Source organism: Egretta garzetta, unplaced genomic scaffold, assembly GCF_000687185.1.
Source record: "Egretta garzetta isolate BGI_Z169 unplaced genomic scaffold, ASM68718v1 scaffold252, whole genome shotgun sequence".
Taxonomy (NCBI): Eukaryota; Metazoa; Chordata; class Aves; order Pelecaniformes; family Ardeidae; genus Egretta; species Egretta garzetta.
Genome location: NW_009259028.1, coordinates 590,463 through 615,296, shown reverse-complemented (window position 1 = coordinate 615,296; position 24,834 = coordinate 590,463). Strand labels below are relative to the sequence as shown.

The 24,834-nt window shown below is 37.1% G+C and overlaps 1 protein-coding gene across 4 annotated transcripts; it reads right to left on the bottom strand.

Moving 5' to 3' along the window:
• Positions 1-9,878: 9,878 nt before the first annotated feature.
• Positions 9,879-24,828, bottom strand: NDUFAF5 (NADH:ubiquinone oxidoreductase complex assembly factor 5). 4 transcript variants are annotated; one of them, XM_035890243.1, is made up of 9 exons: positions 24,488-24,580; positions 23,802-23,849; positions 23,602-23,705; positions 23,086-23,125; positions 20,819-21,016; positions 20,248-20,308; positions 18,897-18,980; positions 18,459-18,541; positions 9,879-18,335 (listed from the first exon to the last, which is right to left on the bottom strand). In XM_035890243.1, exons 5-9 carry the CDS (start codon positions 20,972-20,974, stop codon positions 18,249-18,251), a joined length of 471 nt encoding a protein of 156 aa, XP_035746136.1. In that variant the 5' UTR covers positions 20,975-21,016; positions 23,086-23,125; positions 23,602-23,705; positions 23,802-23,849; positions 24,488-24,580; the 3' UTR covers positions 9,879-18,248. The 4 variants fall into 4 exon arrangements, 3 of the variants coding, with proteins under 3 accessions (XP_035746136.1, XP_035746135.1, XP_035746134.1); XM_035890241.1 differs by having other exon boundaries at positions 9,883-18,335; positions 24,520-24,828; XM_035890242.1 differs by lacking the exon at positions 23,602-23,705 and having other exon boundaries at positions 9,880-18,335; positions 24,488-24,828.
• Positions 24,829-24,834: the final 6 nt, after the last annotated feature.

The following is a 24,834-nucleotide window of genomic DNA, read 5'->3' as shown; positions in this document are numbered from 1 at the left end:
CTAACAGTGCTTCCTGAGTTTTGCTCAAGATAGTCACTGTCATACACAAAGAACCGTTACATGTCATTTTGTAAGTCTTTAGAGCCTGTGTTTTGGGCACAGAAAATACTAGAAACCAAGGATTTATTGGAAGGTATTAAGACATTGTTTTCAACTGGATTCCATTTAGATACACAGATTCTTTAGGCACTCAGGATATGAACTTCTTGGACACAAATAATGTTGTTGCATGAAAAGTCACAGATGTGCTAATTTTGCTCAAGAATGCACGTTCAAAGTAAACCTCCTGATTATCCCCACTTACCTGCTTTGGTTCACATTATGGTCCATTATTGGCGTGCACTAACCAGACTAGTTTCAGATGAAACTAAATTGCAAGGGCACTTCAAACAACTAACGGGCATTTAATTCACAGTATGAGACCTTAACTAGTGAGACGTAGTCCTCCCCGCCTTTCAAAACACACATATAGGGAGCGCACTGAGCCTGCAATGCCACCTGTTTGTTTCTGCAGATCCACATTCACTGCTCCACACTATTTGCTAACACAGACACAGCCTACGGAACTGAAAAGCTCACAGAAGAGCAGATTGCATTTAAGATTTCTTGGGGTGGAAGCTAGTTCTTGTAGTTGTTTCCACTCTGCCCAGAATAATGAGACTCTGATCTAGATCCTAAGAACTGCTAGTATTGCAATAGTTACAAAACCTAGAAATATGACAAAAAGATAATAACCTGCAAATCTGGAATCCAAGTAGGTTCTAGGTCTCCAACTAAAGGGGGTCAGAGGCTGCCAGACAGACAAAAACTAGGAGGAAGCTTCTTCTCACATCTGTGCTGTAGGAAAAGCAATTCAATGAGAAAGTGAGTCTCTTCTCATTCTAGTCCTGCTGTCAGAAGAGAAGATGGAACAACTTCTGACTTACTAGGTCAGCATAGTCCTCAAGGCTTTGCAAAATAACAAAGACAGGAGTACTTTCTAATGCCTAAGGCTTGCCCTCTCAAAAAGACATAAATATAAATCGTGCACACATAAATATATATATATATAGATTACATTTTATACTTTGCTGAGCTCTTTCAGAGACACTGTCATCAGCTGGGCAGAGCAGGGAATGCATCTTAAGTGATCATACTTATGAACACTAATGCATGTTTTCACAAAAAGTAATGCATCTTCCGTATAAACCAATTAATTGCAATGAGCATTTCAGATTGCTGGTTTGTATGGTTCTAGCAGAGTTAACCTGACCTTGCTCTTTAGAGAGAAGTCTTTTCAGCTGAAATATGGAACTGTTCTCATATGACCTCAAATTCAGCCACTTTCCACCTCCCACAATAAACTATGGCTATGTTGTCTTTGTGAATCTCTGTTGAGTGGGACTGCACATGCAATAATAGCTTTTCCCAAGAAACTACAGATTAAGAACCTGATCAGGGCAACCCATTTTTGTGCATTTTAATACTTTTCAATCCACATAAAACAAAGCAAAAATGTACAATGTTATCAAGCTTGTTTCAGCTTTTGGAGGTGCGTGGGGAGACTGTTTTAAAGAAAGCTTTCTACTATTTCACAAAGACAGCCAAAATAGGGCACACTGATGATGTAACATTTGGGAAAAGGTACATATTATTTTAAGGCTAATTTGATAAATTGCCATAATTAAGGACTTCATAATGGCTAGGTCTAATGCAGGTAAGTAAGAGCAGTAGCCTCCTCTTTGTTCTTTTCGAGAAAATGCTGTAGCTTGACTCAAGCCCTGGTGACAGAATGGGCTGATTGCCACTGCATCACCACCATGTAGGACAGAAAAAGATAGAAAAGAATAAAGGGCAGAGTTGAGCAGAACAGAGCCAGCACGTATGCATAATGAGAATTGTTTTCTTAGATGTGCAGTAGTAAACCAGCTTTCTTCTCACCTCGCCTTACCCTTAAAGCTGAGAAATAGAATTTAGCTCTTCGAAATCATGTAATTGGTGACTCAGTTTGAAACCAGATCAATTAGAATTAGTGACAGTATTATCCAAAGCAATCTCTCTAGGTTACAGATTGAGATAACTAATAACATACACTTAGTTTGTACTTAAATCATACCTGAACCAAACTCAGAGAAATGCTGTATATTTGCCTACTACTTAACTCCAAAGATACAGGACCAAGAGGCACTGAGCATTTTGGTTACACCGAGCTCAGTGCAGACCACTGAGCTTATATCCCCCAACTTTAGGCATTAACAGGGGCACTTATATCAGGAGTGTGGCTGCTGTGCACTGCCTCATGGTCAATAAAGGGAGAGAGGTATTTTCAAGGGTGATGCAAGTCTTAGGTGGGGATCAAATCTCTAGAACAACTGATCGCTCTCTTATTTCTATATAGAGTCTTAACTGAAGAACCTTAGTTATGTGATTGATATTAAATAGGTTGAATTTAGATTTGAGGCTTTCCAAGTTCCTGTGAAGAAAGGCTTGGGTCCACAATACTTGCCTTGATCAAATTTTAAAACACTCAAGAGAACTTTTGTAAGTTATTCTCATAGATTGATTTGACCCTAAGTAGCTAGTGGAAATAGAAATGTTATTTTGTTATCAAATAAAACAAATACTTACCGAATTAATACCTAAGCCCCTACTAGATTGACATTTTTTTTTCCTCTGTTCCCTGAGGTCTACTAATATTAAAGTTTGCTGTTGTCCATACAGCCCATATCCAACAGAAATCTTTGAAGGAAGTCATTGTTACCCAGAGACTGAAAGGAAAAAATAGGCAAAGAAAGATTTCTCTTCAACTGGAAGTCAAGTGGGAAAGAAGAGCATGTTTCATCTGTGATATTTCTGACTTTATTATCACACCTATAAGGAGAAGATTTTTTTATGTTGACCCGATGTTTCTGGAAAAAAACATCAGCATCAGAGTAGCTCTTCTGTCTTGAAGAATTTCAGAATGGCAGCTGAAAAGGTGTCATTTCTTACGTTTTTAATATAACATTGCAATCTAACATTTGATCTGCACTTAATTACGAGAGGAAACCATGTAATCCACTTTATGAGACACAGTTAAAAATAGCAGAAAGGGTACTATAATATATAAATGAATTTTGTCAGCTGCTTATATTTAAGGAAATAATAAATTCTATCCAAGCAGTTGAAGAATTGAAAGAGGAAGCAAATTTTCATTGTATGCCTGAAGTCTGAAGGGCTATTCACCAGGGTACTAACAATCTTCAGAGCCAGTAGCTCAAGACCTCATTAAGCCATAGAATAGATTATGTGTATTAAAACACTAAGGTCTGGCTGATTGCTCAGATGTGCTGCAGAAATGTAAAATCTCACTTAGTTCTACTGCTGGTTTCCTGTCCAGCTTTACCAAAGTGCTTTTGAACTGGAAAGCTGCTCTAAGAACTTCTGTACTGCATATTTCTTTCCCAAATTGGTGAAATCAATCCACATTCAGTTTGGTACTGTGAACTGCAGTTATTCTATCATTAAAGGATTTATTCTTCATCAGTTCACAAAATAAGATGTACTATATAGCCTTAAGCATATTAAAAATGATGGACAGATAGTAGGTTTTCACATCCTCAGGTTGTACAACCATATGACTCATTTACATAATCATCATACATGAGTATTCTTTGCATCAAAAATTATCTACTATGTACAGTCTGTATATCTACAATCAGTAAAGCTGTAAAAAAAAAAATGCCTTTAGCTAAATGAATCTCTTCCAGAAAATGTCATGTTTTTTCCTCAAAAAGTTGAAGGAAATTAAGCATAGAAACTGATGGAAACAGGTAAAAAGATGTTCCTTGTTAAATATACAGTACTTAGTTCAATTAAATACTATTTCAAGAATAAGCAGTTCTAAAAACATTTACTTGATTCTTCATCCAAGTGTGTTAAACCAGAATTTGATCACTGTCCACTCTGGGTAAGTTTTGACCCTGAAGGGCGATGGTCTAATATAGCAACCCATAATCAATTCAACAGGTGGAAGCTCAAGATTTAAGGCTGAAGGTAAGGCTCACCTTTTTCTAAAGTGAAAATAATTAACCATTGCAAATAAGGTCTGTAGTAGGTTCTCTGACATTTGAGCTCTCAGATCAGGATTAAATGTCTTTTGGGTCCTTTACTGAAGTCATTCAGGCTTCTTTGGTGTTAGGAATGATGCCACAAAGACTGATTGCAAGCCCCTGAAGCAGTCAAGACCTTAGGCATAAAAAGCTTTACCAATCAACATGAAAAACTCCCAAGATACTTTCAAGCAAACAGGACTCCACAGGAGCCTTCGAAAACTAATGGACTGTAACATATGAAGCTGCCAACATGAAGCAAACAGTTATCCTTAAGTACATCCTCACCTGTATCCTTAAATCAATCCATAATAATTCCTATTGCTGGACTTAACTTTTCCTTCTATATAATAAAATATTTACTCTGGAAACAGAAATATGCCCTCTCATCTGCCTGTTAAAACCAGTCAATTTTGCTGTTGATGCCTTCTCAAGTGATTTCATCCCTGTGTGTGTTCTTACTTTTGTCTAAGAATTTGTATGACATCTTTCCTCATTTTTATTCACTTACTAGTAAAGCAAGCAATGAGGGGAGGGTGGGGGGGGTGGCAAAAAAAAAAAAACCCAACCTTTCATGCCAATAGGATGGAAAAAGCACAACATAAGAAGGCAAGAAGAGACAGACTTGCTAGGTCTCGTAGCAGTTGCCATGGCACTACGCCTGACTTCTCATCTACAATAGCTGCAAGCCTTACTCACTCTCATGCAGGTAGAAGCAGCCGCAGGAGTCACTTTTCATCCTCTCTGGAAGAGGAAATTTATTTTCCCCTCACCTCTTGGGCATTAAAACTCAACCTTGTTCACAGTGCTGAGAAATACTGAGCTTACCCTGAATTTCACATACATTAGAGTCAGCCTACACTACTCTCCACACTGACTCTTCTCTCATTTTCAGCCTCTCATCTTTACTACTGAACCTGTTCCAGTGAACCTCTCTCCAAAACTTTGTCAGTGTTATCTTTTTGTCAGACTTATCCAAGCAACCAGGAAGACACTGACAAAGTCCAAATCTTATCTTCATAATAGTTTTTTAATCTTTTTGATGATTGCACCTATCAATCTGTATAATGTCAAAGAGGAAAGGAAAAGTAATAACTCCTCCTCCTCTAACTTAATCTCATTGAATAAGCTGATAAGACAAACTTCCTTTCCCTGCAGCCTCAAGGGAGCTCTTTTGGCGCACTTTGTCTCTTTCACCTAAATGACATCACCCATTCTCAAAAGTCATTTTTGCCTTTGAGTGATCTAAATCTCTGCTGGCTGTACTCCCAGCTCCCATTTTTAGCAGTAGAGTTGAAGGTGTGCCTTGTCACCTCCAGCTAACAAAAAAAAAAAAAAAAATGTTTCAAGTTTGTTAGATTTCTTTCCCTTCTGTCAAACTTTTTCTTTTCTTCCATCATCAGAACACTCAAACCTATTTCTCCTTTAGCTAAGCTATTGCTAAACCCTATCTGCTTTCCTTTCACATTGTTCTCCAAATCTGTTTTCCCCTCTCTCTGATCCCAAAACCATAGTAGATACTTTTGACATTACCCCTTCTCCTGCCTGTCACCCTGTGTTCTCTGGTTTATTGGAAATACAGCTGTTAACCACCCCCCACCCTTGGAACCTGGTGTTGTCCTTCCGTTATCTTTCACATCACATTCAGGCTTTTCATTTTCAGCTTCAGAACTCTCCGACTCTTCCCTAAACTGACATCTTGGGCTTTAGTTTTGCTTATTTCGCTAATTCTCCGCTCCAAATGCCTTCTTTCCGATTCCTTTTCATAGTGTTCTCTGTCAGTACTTTGACACCTTTATCCAATTCTATTCTTCTGTTTGGAATAACCTCTATAGATTTTAGGCAAAGACTTTTCTTTCTTCACCTCTCTCCTATTGATTATAAATTATAGCAAGTATAATTCCTCATGTCCTTCATTTTAACACCAGATAAAAGCAAGAAAGCTTTGATAAATTCTGCAGAAAAAATAGTTTTAAACTTTTTTCCTTCTCAAAAACACTTTCTAAATTTGCAATCAGCTATTATCACTCCTACATTTGCAGAACAGATTACATTACAGTTTATCACAGCAGCACTCAATCCACATTCAGCTTGGTATGTATCAATGAACATGGTTTAGGTCCTTCCATAAGTAACATGGGACCGTGGAAAAGCTAAACATATATAAAACTAACCAGAAAAAAGCAGTAATTAATAATTTCAATTTTTACAGCTGATTTATTATGATTTAAGAGGCTTGGTGAGGCACAATCTGCCATACAAGGGAAAATTAAGAAGGAAGGATGAAGTGGATACAACAAACAGGCACACGCTGAAATACGTGTCATAAGGAAAGTCAAATGCATTGAAGTCTTTTGGCTCTTTAGTTCTCTGATGCTCCACAGACTATCCTCTCCCTTTTACAATTCTCACTAAAAAATGAGGTAATTGCTGTAGAGTCAGTATTAAGTAAATTTAGCCAAAATGGGATTGGATGGTTTCAGAGTAGCCCCTGTACCATCAACTAAGTAAAATATAGCATAGTTGCCTTCCCCTGGGGAACATGGGGAAAACCAGACCTATCTTTAGTGTGTCTCAACCATCTGTCCCCTCAAACTTTTATATTAGCCACTTTCTAAGACCTATTTGCAAGGCCAGAGAGGTCTCTTTAAAACAAAACTGTAAACCCAGAAAATCTGAATTCAGAGTTGTGCTCTGGACACATTTATAGTATTCTGGCTCTACCTACCATTCAGTGATGGAAAGGAATTTTCTGACTCCTTACTCCAGTTAGCCTGGTGGAACTAATGTAACCATGATAAACAGAGTGGGATTCCATCCACTTTTAGTGTCTGTATGTGTCATCATCCCCCCCCTTCCCCAAGTATTTTTTTGGGGGAAAAAAAAAAAAAAAGCAGAAACTTTCAAGCCACTTTGCAAGCTTTGCTCTTCAGGGCCTGTGAGCAACAAGGGGCAAACAGAAACTATGTGCAAGATTTATTGTTCATTTTTTTTGTGCCTCCTGCTCTTCCTTCGCAGAGGCATACCCACCAGGATCCTGCTGCCTTAAACTGGAACTTCCAGCCCTATATGTAGGACCACTTAGAACAATGATGTCATTTATACACTGGCCACAAATGCCAGCTTCACTGTTTGTAGCTATACCCTTTGTTCCCTTTCAGAGTAGCATATGGTAATAATCACCAGCTTTAAAAAACTGCGGCAAATTCATTCAGCAAAGGAAAACACAGATTGTGATAATTCAGTATCTGGAGGTCAAAGTTCCAGACCTGCTCCAGCCAGACTCATGTGACCTATTATCAGATTTTACATGCAACCGTGCAACCAATTCCTGCAGAAGTAAAAAGACCTGCCTGAGCTCAAGCCGGCTGCAAGGCTCATTTCAATGTCTAATCACATTCCAGCTCTGTAGCCGCACATCTTCAGTTTTCACCCTTTTTCTTGTCATTATCCATTAATTTTTGAATTACAAAACCACCACAGATCACAGTGGTGATATTAGTGAATTTCTGGTTTGTTTTTAGTTCTGGCTGTTGCAGAAAGTACTGAAAAACATCTATGGACTTACATTTTTCAGTGAATTTGCTTTAGTCATACTGCACTTCTTGTATTTGCTTTCCATGAGTGCTCAAACAATTGAGTTTTCCTGACATAAATGCCTGTGGAGAGGGAATGAATGTCAAGGTCTTAAGCCAAAGCATTTGTGGCAACCAAACTTATCATTCAATCCCAAAGTCATGTGCACTCTTTCATTTAGTAAATAGAAAGAAACTCACCATTGTGATTTATGATTGAGTACCTCTAAGCAACACAGCTTGAAAACGAAAAACTAGCAGAGTGTTGTCTACAGTATAAAGGGGAAGGCAGGGCATGAGAAGGTGAAATAGAAAAATACATAAGGAAATCTAAACTATTAAATAAGGTTAAAGAAAAATAGGACTTTTAATGTTGTTTTTTTTTAATCTTGAGTTGGCAATACCTTTAAGTCTTTGTCATTAGTTTTGAATGCAAACTTCAAGACAAGTTGTGAGCCATCTTTCTTTCCTTAGTTTCCTTCTCTCATCTTTGCTGTTCTAGTTCTTGGTAAAAGAGGGAAGTCCTCATGGTTCTCACATATTTTCATCTACTACAGCTGTATCTTTTCAAGTTACATTTCTCTTCAATCACAAACTTCATTCTCCTGTGGTCAATTTATACTACGCTTTTAAGTAAAATTTACCAGAACAGGGATTTTCACACTTTGTTTTAGAAATAATTATGCATTTTTGCCTTTTGAGAAAGAAGTTAAATATAAATACTCAGCAACATACAGTTAGCCGTATTCCACTGAGCTGGATAAGCTGCAAAACAACTTAATACAAGTGACAATAACTGCATATATAAACACTGAAAAAAAAGAGTAATCACATTCTATATTTCTGCAAAATACATTATAAAAACATGCATGTTTTACTAAAATACAAACTGTATGTGGCCCATAGAATACTGGTTTTAATGTTCTCATTACTGTTAAATTATTTTCTTGTCAGGTGTACAATTTAGTAAAAATATTATTAGTTAATGGCACTGTATTGGAGTTTAAATTATTGGGTTTTTTTAAATGAAGTACGCTCAGAAAGTCTGTTCCCTAAGAACATAGCTGAAAAGGTGATTTCTAGGAAAACACTAAGATCAGATTTACGTAGGACTTTCAACAGGTGGCTGATGGGGGTTGCTGTAGGTACCTATTTTGAATGCTGGCTATTGCACACATGTACAGCAGTGTGCTGGGGTTAATGTTGTAAATCTCGAACTTTTAACTCATATGCAACCCAAAACCTGCAAGAATGACACTACAGAAAAACTCTGACCCAAGAAAGTTATATGAACAGAGATTATTTTACTGTTCCCATCATTGCAACACTAAGGCACCTTTCCCAAACAGTATCTCTTTAACATGACATTCTCATTTTCACTTAAAGTTGTGTATGGTATTTAATAACTTTCCCCCCCACTTTTAGTTGTAATTTCTGTTATGTAAGAGAAGGCAAGCGGAAGACGGTACTCACACAGCACAGACCTATGACATATTGCCACAGATATTTATATTCATTGTAGAGCACAAGTGTTTTACTTCCAATAGATGCGAAAGCTTGTGCTAAAAAAAATAGTTGAAGAGAATAGTCAAGTATTGGACTGCAACACAAGTATTCTTACAAACAATAACGTTGCTTTACTTACCTGGCTTGCAGCCAGCTTCCAAACTTACCTATGTGTCTATTTTTTCATAACAAACTTCTTGGGAAACATGGCTTTGCTTTGTGCTTACCTCTACTTCTATTTTATCAGTCACAAAGCATTTTTTAGGAGGAATGCATGTTTTAATTTCCACTTTATTAAGATCTTTACTCTTTAGCTACTAGTGAAGAGAGATGCACCGATTTACTGTATAAGATAGGAAGACAGTCTCTAAAGAGATTTATTTAAAACTTTGACCTACCTTTTCAGTGACCCTCTCTGAACAAAAGTCCTCAGTACACTTCTCCTGCACAAGAACTTCTATTTTAGAAAAGTACAGTTCAGTTTGATGGAGGCCAGCAATGGACTGCTCCATGCTTTTCCCCCTCATTGAAGGATTCACATTGAGTTCAGGAACTAAAAAAAAAAACTTTATTTGAATACTTGCTTTTAAATACCATTTCTGGAATAAACTAAAGTTAGAAGTCCCACAGGATTAAAATTCTTTGGGTCTAACTCGGAACACAATTATTAATCCGATACCAACGTGAACATCCAACATTACATACTTCGGAAATTTAAAGATCAAATTTCTTTATATAATGTAAGCAAATAATACATTTTAATAAAAGAATTTACATTGCTGTGAGTTAAATCCTAGAAGTGTAACAATACATCTTCTAATGGACCTACAAACAAGAGAATTGAACACACTGCCTGTTTTGTTTGGCCAGCTGCTAGCCACAGAGTACACACAGTGGCCCACTAGTTCACAGAAGCAGCCCAGGATCAGCCACACTATTCCATTTGCTCAGTTAGTGTTATAAGGCAAAAACAGGAAGGCAGGCAACTGTGCTGTACAAAATTATCAAGTAGGAAAAAGTGTGGTAGGGCATAAATCCCTAGGAAAGTCAGTGCCACTAAGTCGGTGTTCTAGTCCACAAGAAATAACTCACTCCTACTTTCACAGTCGTAGCCATAGCCGTAATTTTATTCATTGTACTTAACAGAATGATGCAATAAAAGTACTTTTAAAATGGATGCACTGTCAAAGTAATTAAAGCATTTTCATGATTGAGAAGTCTGTGATAGGGAAAAGTCTCTTACATTCATCCCTCTTTCCAGTAATGCCTGCTTGCACAAAGAGGTGAAATGAAAAGTCCATCATGAAAACATACTTTGAAAAACTTGGTTCTATTCTTCAAGCCTCGGGGGTTTTTGACAGTTTATTCATGCTCTACAGAACAGGCAAAGTAGAAGAAACTTCATATTTTACTAAGTACATGTTCTTGTGGCCTGTAATTTTTACCACTTCATTCTTGGCAGGTCAGTGCAACGTAACTATGTTTTTCTCAGTTTTCTTTACTGTACTGTATAAAAATACAGTCACAAAGAGAATTTCCCATCATAGACAAATCAGCTCTAGAAGTGAGGGAAAAGCATCCTTTGGATTCTATCAGCTAGAAATTCTGAAGTGCCTCAGACCTGGTTACATCCAGCAAACTACACAACTGCTGGCACCTGTGTACATCAGCAGCTGCCGGAATCCTTGTTTGAGAATCTCTGCATTGGCTGGGGGACTCCAGCACCCCCTTCCCTTTTCAGTGCAGTACCAACATGTTTGTTTCTTTTTTTATCTTTATCATCTATACGTATATTTTACATTTAGAAGAACTGATCCAAGTATTCTTATAAGGCTGCACATACAAAACTGGCCTGATACTAACCACAACCTGAAATATATCACAAGTTTGAATGTATAGTCGTAATACCATGTTAAAAAGGGAAAAAACCCCTACTGCTAACCCAGACAAAAAGAAGTTTTTTTTCCTGAAGGAACTTTCAACTCTACTTCCACCCCTGTTGAGCTAATACTTTAAGAACTCCTTGTACTGAACAGATTTGATGGATATTTTACAGTAATGCATTTTGTCAAGGAAGCATCTAATGGGAACAAGTTACTATATAGACTCTAACAGGGCTTGCCACATTTTTGCTAGTGTTTTCAATGTCCACACAACAAGAATTTGCCCATTAAATTTATAGACCAATTTTATGCTAACTGTACTCATTACAGTCTGTGAGGAAACTAGGTAATTGGGTTGCTATACTTCTATCTTTAGAAATAAATTACAATTACTGCTTAGTTAGAATAATTTAAAACATCTGACTGTGCCTGTTCTAAGCATCCATTAACAAATGCCGGCTTCTACTTGACTTCCCACTGCATTAAACAGGCCATTTCTGTACACAAGACAAAGCAGCTAATCAACTGGAGGTTGAAAATAAATATGCAGAGAGCAGGCATACAAACTGCAGTGTTAAAATACATTTGTCTTATGCCAAGATTCATTTGTAAATTCATTTCAAGTGTTACACTTACTAAGTCATGTTGATGTGTTTTCAAGATGGTTAACCGCTAGAAACCCAATAATATTTACAGTACAATTAAATGGAGTTATTCAGCAATACTCAAAAGCAGAATCTGAGACCGTAGATGTACAGAAGCATTTGTATGCTGCAGTACTCAGTACTGTAACACCTAACTCTTAGATCCTTTTACAGCTAAGGGACTCTGACTTCGATGCTCAAGATTTCTGAAATTACTCACTGTCTCTGTGTGACTGTTCAGACATCTAGGAAAGCTGGTAAAACAAAGCTGAGCTGCCCAGTAGAAAAGACCAGCAAGGAGCACAGACGCAGAGTGATTTTACATTTGTGAAGATATACTAACTCTCTGCAGGGAACCGCAAGGAAACACTTCCCTGCAATTATGAAGCCTTTGGGTTTGTAAACCTGAATCCTTTCCCAAAGTGAAACAACTAAGTCTACTCCAAGCATATCTCAGGGGACAATAAAAAAAATCATACTATTACCTTTTAATTCCATAACTTTGAGATAGCTAACCACAGAGTTGTAGAAGCTATAAATTAAATTCTCTCTTCTGAATAAGGGATAATTAACTCCCATCTACCAAAAAGTACCAGCCACCATGCAGTAAAACGTCCTGAATATAGATGCAATCACCCAATCCATTCAGTGTTCATACAACAAAGATCCACTGAGCAAGGAGAGAAAAAAAACAACCAAACAAAACCAAATCCAAACTGTAAGCTACTATTTGGAAAGCTTACATATAAACTTCAGATGTTTTCATTTGTTTTGTGAAAGGTGGTAATCGAAGATCAATCATCCACACATCAAACAAGTGCTCTATGCCTGCTGACTGAACAGCACCACAGCTCCTCCTGAGAATACCTTCTAAGCTGACTCCTGTAGGCAAAATAATCTAAGGAATGCTTTGAGATGTGACTAACAAAACCTCTTGGCAGTAGCTACATCTCTGCTATTTTTTGGAATTCCAGAAATAACTATAGGCAACTAAAGAAATTGACAGGCAAAAAATCAGGCATGGATGGGATGCTATGCAAATGGCTGTGACATGACTTTGGTCTATATTTTGAACCTGGCTACCTAGGAAGTTCAGCATTAGTTTACCAACTAAATCTTGCTACAGCTGTTGCCTCAAACCAGCAATATTACTCCTGTAAGACTGGGCATTCTGCTGCTGAGTCAGGAAAAATACTGACTGGGAATATAATCATCAAATCTAAAGTGGTTCTTTATGGGAATTACATTTTTAATTACAAAAGTGAAAGTGACTCTGATATTAAGAAATAACATCAGAAGTCCTCTATCAAAAGTCAGTAAGTTCTGCACCAAATTAAAGCAGTGAGTAATTCTAGAACTGGAATAAACTAATAGATCTTCACAAAAAGAAAAATAGAATACATAGTAGAAAATAAGTAGGAGACTTGACATCCCTTAAGTAGCTTTTGGTAAGAATGGATGCTTGTGCCACCTAGATGCTAAAGAAGTATATATATACACTTTGTAGAGATGAGATGATGGAGGAGCTAAAAAGGGGACATTACATACATCCATCGGTGGCTCTGTTCAGGGAGAAAACAGAGTACAGGAATTCCAGTATCAACAAAAAATTTGAAGTTACTAGTTACTAGACCTGTTACCCATTAGATTCCCTTAGTAAACTGTTCATTTTGGATACTATTTCTACAGAATAAGTAATTTCTTAATATTAGGGTACTTCACCTTAGAAGTAAAAAGTTTAAGATTAGGTCTTCAAACCATTTAAAGTAATGCATATACTAAGTAAAATAGTCACTTTTTTTAGGTTGTTTATTTGGCTAAAAAGGTGGTATTATATACAGCAGAAATGTATCCAACACATTTCTGTCCCTGTAGTTCTGTAATCTATGAAACCAGGAATTATATTTGAACAGAAGTATAGAAATTTTCTTGATAAATACATTTATTCACAAGGGTAGTTTTATTCTTTATTTTCTTAGTGTACTCACACAAACTCTGGGTGCAATATTAAAAGAATAGGTCAATGATTAGAAGTCACTCAACATGCAGATCACAACTTCAAGTTGCACTTTACTTGCACAAAGTATAAGGAATCCCTACAGAACACAGAAAAACAAATGCATGAATTGGGATTCATTAGTGCAGTAAAAATGAAGCCATTAGGAGACTGCTGTATTGTGATACATTCTGGCCTACCATGAACACTTTGAGGCCAAATACGATTCCCCAGTATTCATCATGACTGCTCCAACATGAGGTTCCAAACAGAAACATTTTTCTGAGGAGAACTTTGTCTCTTTATGAATGCACCTTGTACCCCAAGAAACAGCTCCAAGTCATGGAGCCAATCCACGTGGCCTCCTCCTGGCAAAAAAGCCGCGACAATATCAGCTGCTAAGATATAAATACAAGTGTAATGTGTGTGAACAGAATATCCAAAACTGAGAGCGTGTTTGCTCACAATCTGGTAAGGCTGAAAACGAAGACAACCATCAGCCAGATTAAACAGTTACCAAGAGACCTTGGGTGGGGAAAAAAGCATCAGCTTAAAATCAAGTATCCAAAGCACTAACATTTCTAACAGTGAGAAGAGAGAAGCAGTCAAAACCTGGACTGACACCGAGAAAATGCCCTCCTGGCATCTCAAGCTCTGTTGAGGCCTATGGGATCACCCTCCCCAGCAGCCAGGAGCAGCCTGCATGCCTGCCAGCGGGCTGACAGTACAGGGTGCAACAAGCACTGACTGCGCATCCCCTCGTGGGGTGCTGTCCAACAAGTGGGTGGATTAGTGAAGCATAGGGAACAACACAGGTATGCATGCAGCTACAGCATCCCCATCTCCAAAGATGCATGGAAAATAGGCTAACGTGCTCCTGGGAAGGGTGGGCTCTTCTAACCCAAACCTCCTGTTAAAGGGATAGAGGTGAGCACATAACTGCAAACTTGTCAGGGATTGCTGTTTAGATGTGTTTAGGTATCTGAAGGTGTTTACTAAGGCTTTGTAAGGGTCTAGTCAGTCACTTATCTGTCATATTGCTGCTATTAATCCTGCATGTATAGTTCATGGGCTAACAGTTAATTACAAGCAATTAATAAACCAAAGCATTTTAATTCTAGCTTGATTTAAGCCACAAGTTGTTTTCCCCTACAAGAAGCACATGCACTCTCTTCAGTGTTTTCTACTTCACACCAATATGCAGCCTTCGGCTAAAACTCAACTGTCTCAGGTTTTTCTTTTTCTTTATTCTCTTTTTACTTTTCCTTCACCTGAGGGCACCTAAGATATTCAGGAAATGAACCAAGTATCTATACAGGTCACATGCTTCAGTGCTCAGACTGATTCCAATCAAACTACTATAACTGTACACCCCCTAGATAATGGCTCCAAAATCTGGACCAAAATAGATCATGTCTTTGAAAAGTGGATATTAAGTTCTTGGGTTAGACAAATGGAAATTTAAATGGTTTAACACATATGCTAGCTTTCTTAATGTGGCTTCTTGAAGAAGATGCTCTAATAAATTTAATCCACTAGATCAGATCTTTGCATCAGGAAATTCTAATTAAACACTGTATGAAAAATTGGCAAGTTTCTACCCCCACAACTGACAAGCTTTAGTTTTAGCTGACTTCTAGAAAACATTGAAAAAAGTGTCATTCGTGTTTATTCCTTTTTTTTAAGCAGCGTAAAAAAACAGTTAAATTTAATTTTGTATGGTTCACTATGTACTTCTGCTGACATTTTTGTAAATTAGAGATAATCAAGAAGCCTTTCACATGTTTTAACTTCACAAATTCTCAGTCTTTTGAAAGCATGACATCTGCAAAATCTAATGCTTGGGTTGCAAGATGTAAGGCCTCGTTATCATCCCTATATCCTAAGCAGACTTACATAAAACTATACATTGACAGATCTTGTAATCAAAGACACTGAACAAGCATGCTCGCTGATCTATGACTCAGACCCTCAGAACCTTTTTGAGGCTCAAAAATACCAGTGTTCATTAAGTGTAAACATGCTGCTTCTAAACTTTTTTTTATTTATGGGCTTCTAACTTTTGATTAGTCAAAATAATTATCTCCTAGAATTCCTTTTTCCATTCTTCTATCATCAGGAGAAAAACATTCTGTATTATTCATAAAGATTTTAAAAACTAACTAAGCTTACAAGACATTGTCACCTTAGCAACTACTTTTTAGAAGTTACTCTGCAAAAGATGATTTTTAACATGTACTTAGAGTTTAAAATAATTTCTAGACTAGCAACTGGCTACAATTTTAGAAAGCCATAAAGACTTAAATCTGAAGAAGAGAATTCGAATTTAACAGAGCCTTATGTGACAAAAACATCTGTTCATAGTAAACTAACGGTTTTCAAAGCTATTCATTCAAGTGCCATACAAAGAAAGTGACTACTGGAAACCAGAGTAAGCTAGAACTCCAAGAAATACTACAGGGAAAAAAACCCCTGCAGTTAAAAACACACATAAAAGGCAGTTATTCAAACACAGCCAGCCAGTGAAATAAACACCTCAGCTGTCGGTTGCATGCCCCCTAACTCAAATCAACACTGCTCCAATGCCATATTTATTATTCCTCACTTCTACTACTCCCCAGTCCTTTTCCAAGTTAACAGAATATCTAAACTTTTTTTCCCCCCCTGCTAAGTGCTAGGAAGAAAACTACTCTTCTATTTCTCCCTGTTCAGGAGGTACACTCCCCCATTACCAAATCACAGTCTTACCTACTTTACTGTTTACATATTCCAGAATATGGAATCAAAGAACTGGAAATCCTTCCTTTTCTCAACCAAGTGCTTCAAACAAGCACAGTAGGAGCATTTCTCCAATTAACATTTACCCAGCACATTCCACCTCCTCATTCCCTTAACACATCTGAGTCATAACCGCCAGCTCAAGCGACTGGAAATTAACCTACTAAAGCAAAAGTGCATAAAGTTACAGTCATTTGACACAACTTCATGGAAGCCTACATCTGGGAAACTGGAAAGCTTCCCCTTGGAATAAGTGAATTTTATTTAAGCCAGAGAAGATCTGTGGAAAGATGCAGTATCTTGTATGAAGTCCACTGATGTGCTACAAAAAAAACCTCAATCAACCTCCCTCCCCTCCCCCCCCCAAAAAAGGAGGCTTTCAGAGATACGAGCTCTTGTTTTAGATTTAGTGCTAAGGGTTACAAAGGTTATCAGACCACTTACAGCCCCTCCTCCTTTTTCCAGGAGGGTTACTGTTCTTTTCTAAGGAAAATGAAAGATGAACTCATTCCCCTTGAATAATTATGGATTTAGGCTTGTAAGCAAAAGCAGTACTGAGTATTCCTACCCTCCTTATCACAATGTTTTGTACCTTCTCTGTCCATTTCTCACTCAAAGTCAAAGCCTGGTAGATAAAATAACCCCCCAAATTAGACCCTTAAGTTCATCTTCTAGCCAGCTGAATACCACATGAATAGTTTATTTTTAAACAGCATTTCTGTTATTTTGAAAATTGAACATTGGTTAAGCAGCAAGAGGTAACTTTAATATCTGTATTAGTCTTTGAATCACAATTCAATAATCCTTGACAGAATACAAAGGCTTCTGCCTACCTTGCCTATTTGGTCTGTGCCACACCACTCTGTCAAACTCCACCTGCTGGATAATCTTAACACAAGCCTGGAGAAGCTTTCATTTCCACCAGCACTGATACAACACCTAGATACAATGATAAAACTGATTGAACGGTATACCTGATTATATATCCTTCATGCTTTTTGCTTCTACCACTCTCTATCAGTACTACAATCAAGTGAAATCTCTGCATAGATTATTTTTTCTAAACACCCCAGGTTAATGGGCCATATTTGTAACTAACCTCAATTTCTGGTAATGCAGTTATATACAGGAAAAGCCATGGCTCCGTGTCAGAGCTCAGGAGAAAAAAGTATACTTCATGTCTTTCAGCCTCTGCCAGTAGAAAAGCAGAAAGTAACATGTATATGTAACTTATAACTCATATTTAGATAATTTTTCATATGCAATGAGATAAAAGAACAGGTCAAAAAAGCCATGGATCTCCAAAAGAGTACCAACTCCAGAGAATGCCAATTCTATGCTAATTAAAGGATTTGAAACATACACATCCGAGTGCTAGGGGACTCTTCCACTTGCTACTCCTTCCAGTAAATTGAGTCAAATCATGTTACATACATTCAGCTGAGCTACAATGAAGCATCCAACTTTCTTTATGGCTGAGCTCTACTATTCATGTTTAGAAATATTTCCAGTTGTGGGGCTGGAAGAGGCATTACATTTGAGAATAGTAATTTAGTCAAAAGCTGGGAGAGTATGTATTCACTTTGAATACCACTCAAATATTTCTCTAGAAACAAAAAAGTGAACACCATTTCACACAGTTGATGTCGCAGCATAGGCAGTAAAAAAACCAAACACCTGCTGTGTGAAGATTATCATAATTGCAGAGTATCGTCACAAAATAAGCACAAGTGAGGACTATTTGCAATGAGAAGTTTTATAGAAGCTTCAAGACAACTATTATTTCTGATGAAGAACTATTTTTTTCCTCTTGAAAGAAGTCCATCTATTTTCGCCAGATCTCCAAATGAAACTGTTGCAGAACCTCTCTGGGCTGGTCTTGCCTAAGAAAAAAATAAGAAAAAAGAGAGAGTTAATTTTAAGTTAAAATATTTTGCAAAAAGCTTTTAAAGCATCAGTAATTTAAAAAGTACCTTCAAACAGAAAATAGTTCAGCTTCACATTACCTGTGACTCATGGAATTTCCAGCCAATCATGTAGTATATCTGAAACGTGGCAGGTACCGAGCCATCGCTATTTCCATACATTTCTGTTAGGGCAGGAAGGGAGAGGAGAAAAAAAACAAGGTACACAGAACATCAGTTCTAAGAAATATTTAGTCCTCAGAACATGAGAACTAAGTACGACATATTCATCACAATGACTCAGTGACAAGATTTGGGACAATAAAAATATCTCATACTGGTGTATCAACATAGTTCAAATCCCATCATAATTAAGGTTAAAAATACCTGTACGATAATGGTATTTTGTTCTATTCCCAAATGTTTGCATTTTTGTTTGTGTTAAAAAAAACCCCAAACACCCAGAGGTCAGAGAAAATGACACAGAAAATATGTTCTTAAAGTCATTTCAGATTAACTCACTACCTCTCAAATACCTACCTCGGTAAATTGCAGCAGCTGCCAACATGGTCTCCCTGTGTAGCAGAGGTTTTCTATTCCAAGAGCAATTACTCTCACCCATACCTAAAAATATGTTTTAGCTTTAAGAAAAAGAAGATATAGCATATGCCATGAGTTAAGTGTCATGCACTAATGACAGATTTTTACTAAGCCAGAGTAAGTATAGAATCCTCTGAATGTCACTGTGAGACACAACAACTTACCACAAATAATTAGGCGAGTTTCTTACCTATAAGAATCCAAGCCTTTTAATGCCAATGCTTTGCAGTTTGCATTGCTAGGAATGATTTCAAACTATTACTTCTTCAGCCTGAGTCTTCAAACATTTAAATTTTCCCAGTATAATTTACTTTAAGCACAAGTACAAAGTGTTTATTCAGACACACCACTCGAACGTATTTTTTTTTACCAGATAAGCATCAAAATTACTATCCCAAGAGATTTTTAGTAAGAAATAAACCAACCACAAATCTAAGCTCTTTAATCACTTACTGCATCTGAATGTTTCTGCAGAGAATGGACATTCTATTTTCATTAAGGAATTACTCTAAACAACAGCAGCTGATTCGAAGTAAGACACCCTGAATTGCTCTGTAAGTAACAGCTGACTGCATATGAGTGACTATTTCACAATCTGTGACAAATGAGATCAAAACACTAACTCAATTGTTAAGCATCTCAATTGTTTTTGCTTCCTCAGCAGACTCCAATTTGAGGGTCTATTTAGTCTCATTCCAAAGCAGTTTCCTGAATGTCCTGATAATTAGGGAGGCTCGCAGGAAAAGTTAGTATGTAGGATATATGCTTCTGTCTCCCTTTCAGGGCTTTTCAGCAGCTTACACTGAACAGGCTCACAAAGAAGGGGAGCACAAGGGAAGTGGAAAATTCATAGAAGGCCACGAAGAAGCAAATCTTTGACGTCTGCTTCCCAACACAAATCTGCAGACAGGCATAATCTCCTGACTCACCAGAGATAAGGAAAAAAGTAATGCTTCCACTGTTACAATAAACTATTTATTATTTATATCTTTTTAAGGAAGACTTTTTTATGAAGCAGATAGTGATAACACTGGAACAGGTTGCCCAGAGAGGTGACAGATGCCTCATCCCTGGAAACATTCAAGGTCAGGCCAGACAGGGCTCTGAACAACCTGATCTAGTTGAAGATTTCCTTGCTCACTGCAGGGTGGCTGGACTAGATGACCTTTAAAAGGTCCCTTCCAAGCCAAACCATTCTATGATTTGGAGTTAAGAAACACACAGTGAAATTCTTCTGCGTTTGCATCACTGATACAGAAAACATGTATGTTTCCATAAAGTATATACTTGCCTTGCAAATCTTCCATAACCTCAAACAACCCTGGGTAGTTGACCTGAATTTCATCAGTATCCTAAAAGAATTGAGAAGCCTAGTTTTAGAGCATATCAAGCTAAACCAGTAGCATTATGCTAGCCTTCAGAGCTGCTAAAAAACTACTCATCTACCACTTCTGTTCCAACTGCGTATTTCTCAGAAGAATATACTGTCTTAACATTTCTAAGAAGTTTTGCTTAGTAGCCCAAATGCACTCAAATTTTAACTGAAATGCCATTATTTTCTTCTTGGCTTTAGAAGAAACAGCAAGAGTGTCTAGCAGCTCTAACATACTCTGACATTTCTCCAAGACCATTCAACTTGTACGGGGCCACTAGCCAAAGATACACTTCAGTTGGTTTCATTAATCACAGTGAAGCCAAGAACAGAGGCAGTCCAGGCTATTTCAGAAACTTATTCAGCAAGGTGCCTGACATGCAGAAGGAAGCAGCACATTACTAATACATTTGTAAATAGTATTTTTTATATACCAGCAGCTCTGATGTTCTGGACTGTTCTGTCTGATTATTGTCCTATTTATAATTACCACAGTCAGGGTGTTAAAGCCAGCTCTCGACAGCAGATGCCCCAAATCAGAGACGGCAGTGAATGGTGATACGTGAGGAGAAAATCCCCCTTCCCTCTCCAATTCTGCTAGCTGCAAAGAGCAGCGAAGCTCATACAGGGTGTCTCCCCCAAACATTGCACCAATGAATACTCCATCTGGCTTAAGAACTTGGTGAATCTACAACACAGAAAAAAAAAAAAGTTTTTTGTTATTAAGCCTATGTAACTAAGAAGTTCTTAGGACTTTTTTCTTTTTTTAAATGAACTTAAAACAATCATTATAATAGTTTTAATAGTTTTTTTAATATTGACTGTAGTCTACAAGGCAAGCTGCGCCAAAGCTTTTGGTAATACTGCAAGATAAATAATCTGTCCAAAAAGAGACTGTTTGTTCTTAAGAAAGAGTGAATCCCCAGAAAGTAAACTGACAGTCAGGAAACACAAAATGGACTGTGGTAATCTAGGGTAAAACTATTTTCAATGGAATACTCCTAAACCAATATCCTCAAGGAATTTACTTCTGAAAAATAAGGTAGATTCAGACAGCTTCTGCTTACTTTTAGTTTCTCAGATGAGGGCAGCAAAAACACTTTTTAAGGGCTTAAGAGAAATGAAGACCTTAGTTTCTAGTAGTGATCTTTGCACTTCTCAACGCACAATAGAGTAGTGCAACTCTTACTGTGTCTACCCCTACTTATTTTTAACTAGCCAGAATAGCAGTATCATTACTAAAGCACCAAGGCTGACAAGCTGCTTTCTTGTCTAGTAAGTCCTAGCCCCGTTCCTACTGAAGAAGGCCAACAAATTAATACTTTCTTTTTTCCTTAAGAATTGGCAATGACCCCTGGTTTAGATATCCAGAAGAGCCACATTACATAATCAGGCTAACAAGACAGCAAGAGCTTCAAAGAGTTTACCCTAATGATTTGAAACAAAAATATTTTAAACTGTTTTTTTAATTAGTATTTATTTTAATTATTTTATTATTATTATTATTAATCAAGCTACCTTTTCTATGCTACTAAATAAGCCTTTAATTGACAGGTTAGAAGTTTAAGCAGTTGAAGGCTGTTTCTATTAGTTAAAGCCAGTAGTCCCAAAGTAGGAAATGAACATTCATGATGAAAGTTGGCCAAGAACTCCAGTTCCCTCCCTGTTGTGAGGCATTATAATGCATCAGTTATTTTTACTATGGAGGTAAAAATATTCAACACTCCATAGAACACTTACATTTCAAAGAAAATTATATATTTCTTTCCAAGCCTTTTAGCCTTCTATTAGTTAAAGCCAGTAGTCCCAAAGTAGGAAATGAACATTCATGATGAAAGTTGGCCAAGAACTCCAGTTCCCTCCCTGTTGTGAGGCATTATAATGCATCAGTTATTTTTACTATGGAGGTAAAAATATTCAACACTCCATAGAACACTTACATTTCAAAGAAAATTATATATTTCTTTCCAAGCCTTTTAGCCTTTTTTTTTTCTTGCCTTTTTTTTTTTTTTTTTTTTTTTAAAACACTGAAGGCATTCAGATGTCTATTTTTATTTCCCTGACAGCAGGGTACTCCTATTCATACCAAAAGGTGATAGAATAGCACTGTAATGACTGACCACTTTGAAATAAATGAAAAAACAGCAAACTGGTTAAAATATTCCTTGCTCTTGCTCTCAAGTTAGCCGATTTGAAAAAGGTTTTCATCTGCAGGAAGGAGCTGAAATAATCCAAAATCAGACTTTTTCAGTAACAGTTTCAGTTTTCTGTCCTTAACAAATATTTGCTTCATTTAAAAAAAAAAAAAAAAAAAAAAAAAAAAGCTGCCTTTATCTGATTAAAGTTATATTTCAAAATAAGTAGCCGAGACATGAAAATAATACAAGTTCCATAAACAAGTTCTGGAGAAATGAGATTTAGAAAACTCTTGTATGACAAGCAATAAGAGCTAACCCACAAAAATCAATAGCATTGCCTCAGTTTACATTAGTTACCATGATCTCAGCTGTTAAGACTATAAAATATTATACAAACATGATGTTTCACAGTAATTTATTTCAAATTGATTTGAGACAGCAAATGAGTAGAAATACCAACTGATGCTCCACAAACTGCCAAAAATATTGCAAAAAAATACTTGTGCATAATATAAGCTATTTCTGTGCCTCTTATTTAAACAAGACATGGAAATATAGAGCACTCTGCATGCAAGTAATGGCAAGTGCTGATTTTTAGTATTACAAAACAGTTTCTTACCTCTCTAAAAGCTCTAGGAAGGTCATTCACCCAATGTAAACTGAAATAACAGAAGCATACATTTTATAATTGTGTATTAAATAAAATTTAGGGAATTCAAATAATTATATTACCCAAGTATATTTCGGAAGCGAAAGCAACGAACTGGTTTCTCAAGCTGCAAAAGTTCTGAAATGCCTTCCTAAAAGTGATACTAAATAAAACCAAAGTTCATAAAAATAGTTTTTTATTTTCTTTGTTTGAAGTTGGGAAGATACAAGTCCTGGAGACTAGTTTGTCAAAATCCAGGAAAGAGAAGCTACATGTGTCTTGAAGGAAAGCAAAGGAACAAAACTGTAAGAACCACCAAGACAGCAGTTATTCATAATGCACGCTCATATTAGCTATGCAAGCATATTTCTTAGTGCTGTTTAATGGACTATTAATCTTTCTCTTTTCCTTAAAGTTACTCTGAAAAGAACATTGTTTAACACCTTTAACCAAAAAATAAAATGTAAATAAATGATTAACGCATACCTTAAGCTGCTAACAACAAGATCAAATGTATCTTCTTTGAAAGGAAGGAATTCCTCATCAGCTACAACATTGACCGTAGGGATTTCAGATTCTACAGCATTTTTCTAATGTTGTGTTAGAAGAAAAACAACATCAGAAACTCACTTTTGCTTTCCTGTGTTATGGAATTGAAGGACATTAGCATTCAGAAAGCTACTTACTAAAGCATTCTCTGCAATATCAACTTGAATAAGCTTTTCAATGGTTTCCTGAAATAAAATTTTGAAAGTCTATCAAATATTTAAGTTGTTTTACAAGCTGATGTTAGTCATTTTTTGGAATGTTCACACATATGTATAATAAGTTGGAAGAAATCTCTTTAACACTTGATAAAACCTTATGGAAAGCACAAAACATTTTCCCCCCTCAACACAATACTTAGTAATTGCTCCCAGGGAGAACAGCTGAGGTAAAAGTAGTAACAGAAAACACATTCTGCATTTTTAGGTATAAGTTCAGTCAGATATAAAACATGGATTAACAGCCAATGAAGTACCCTTACTTACAGCACAGTTCACAAAAAGTAAACTGTTCACCATTTACAAATCTTCATAATGATATTTTGCTTTGACAACTAAATGCATCCAACAAAGGTGGGTTGAAAAACGTACATCTCCCTACTCAACACCAAAGGTTAAAGCGTCATACAACGGGCAGCTTCCCCGCACTCCTATCTGCCTAGCCTTCAGTGGCAAGAGCATAACAGCCTGCACAACACACGTCTTCGGACTGTAGCTACAGATGTGAGAGGAAAAATACCTGAGGAGTTACCTCACCAAGACTCAGAGGATTGTTTTAAGTTACAACAGAGACCTCTTGGAAAATAAAGAGATAAAAACATACTTACTTTAAACACACTAAAGTATGAAGACACGGTACCTTGGTTAAATGTTGAGCTATGTAACCTCTTCCAGACCCCAGATCCAAAGCAAGAGGAAATGTTCTAAAGGACAAGTTCAGCAACATAAAATGCAATCAAGACTTAAGCTATTTTAAGTTTTAGCCTACATTAAGTTTCGTCTGCTCGTTTCCAGATGCCTTTTTGAACGAAACACATCGAGCATCCTTCTGTGGTTACCGCTACGAGACGGGGCAGGGAAGGGCGCTCACAAGCCCGCCTTCCTTCCCGAGTCGCGTCCCCGGGCCGTGGCCCTGCAGCCGCCAGGGAGCGTGCGGGACGCGGACGGTGCCTTA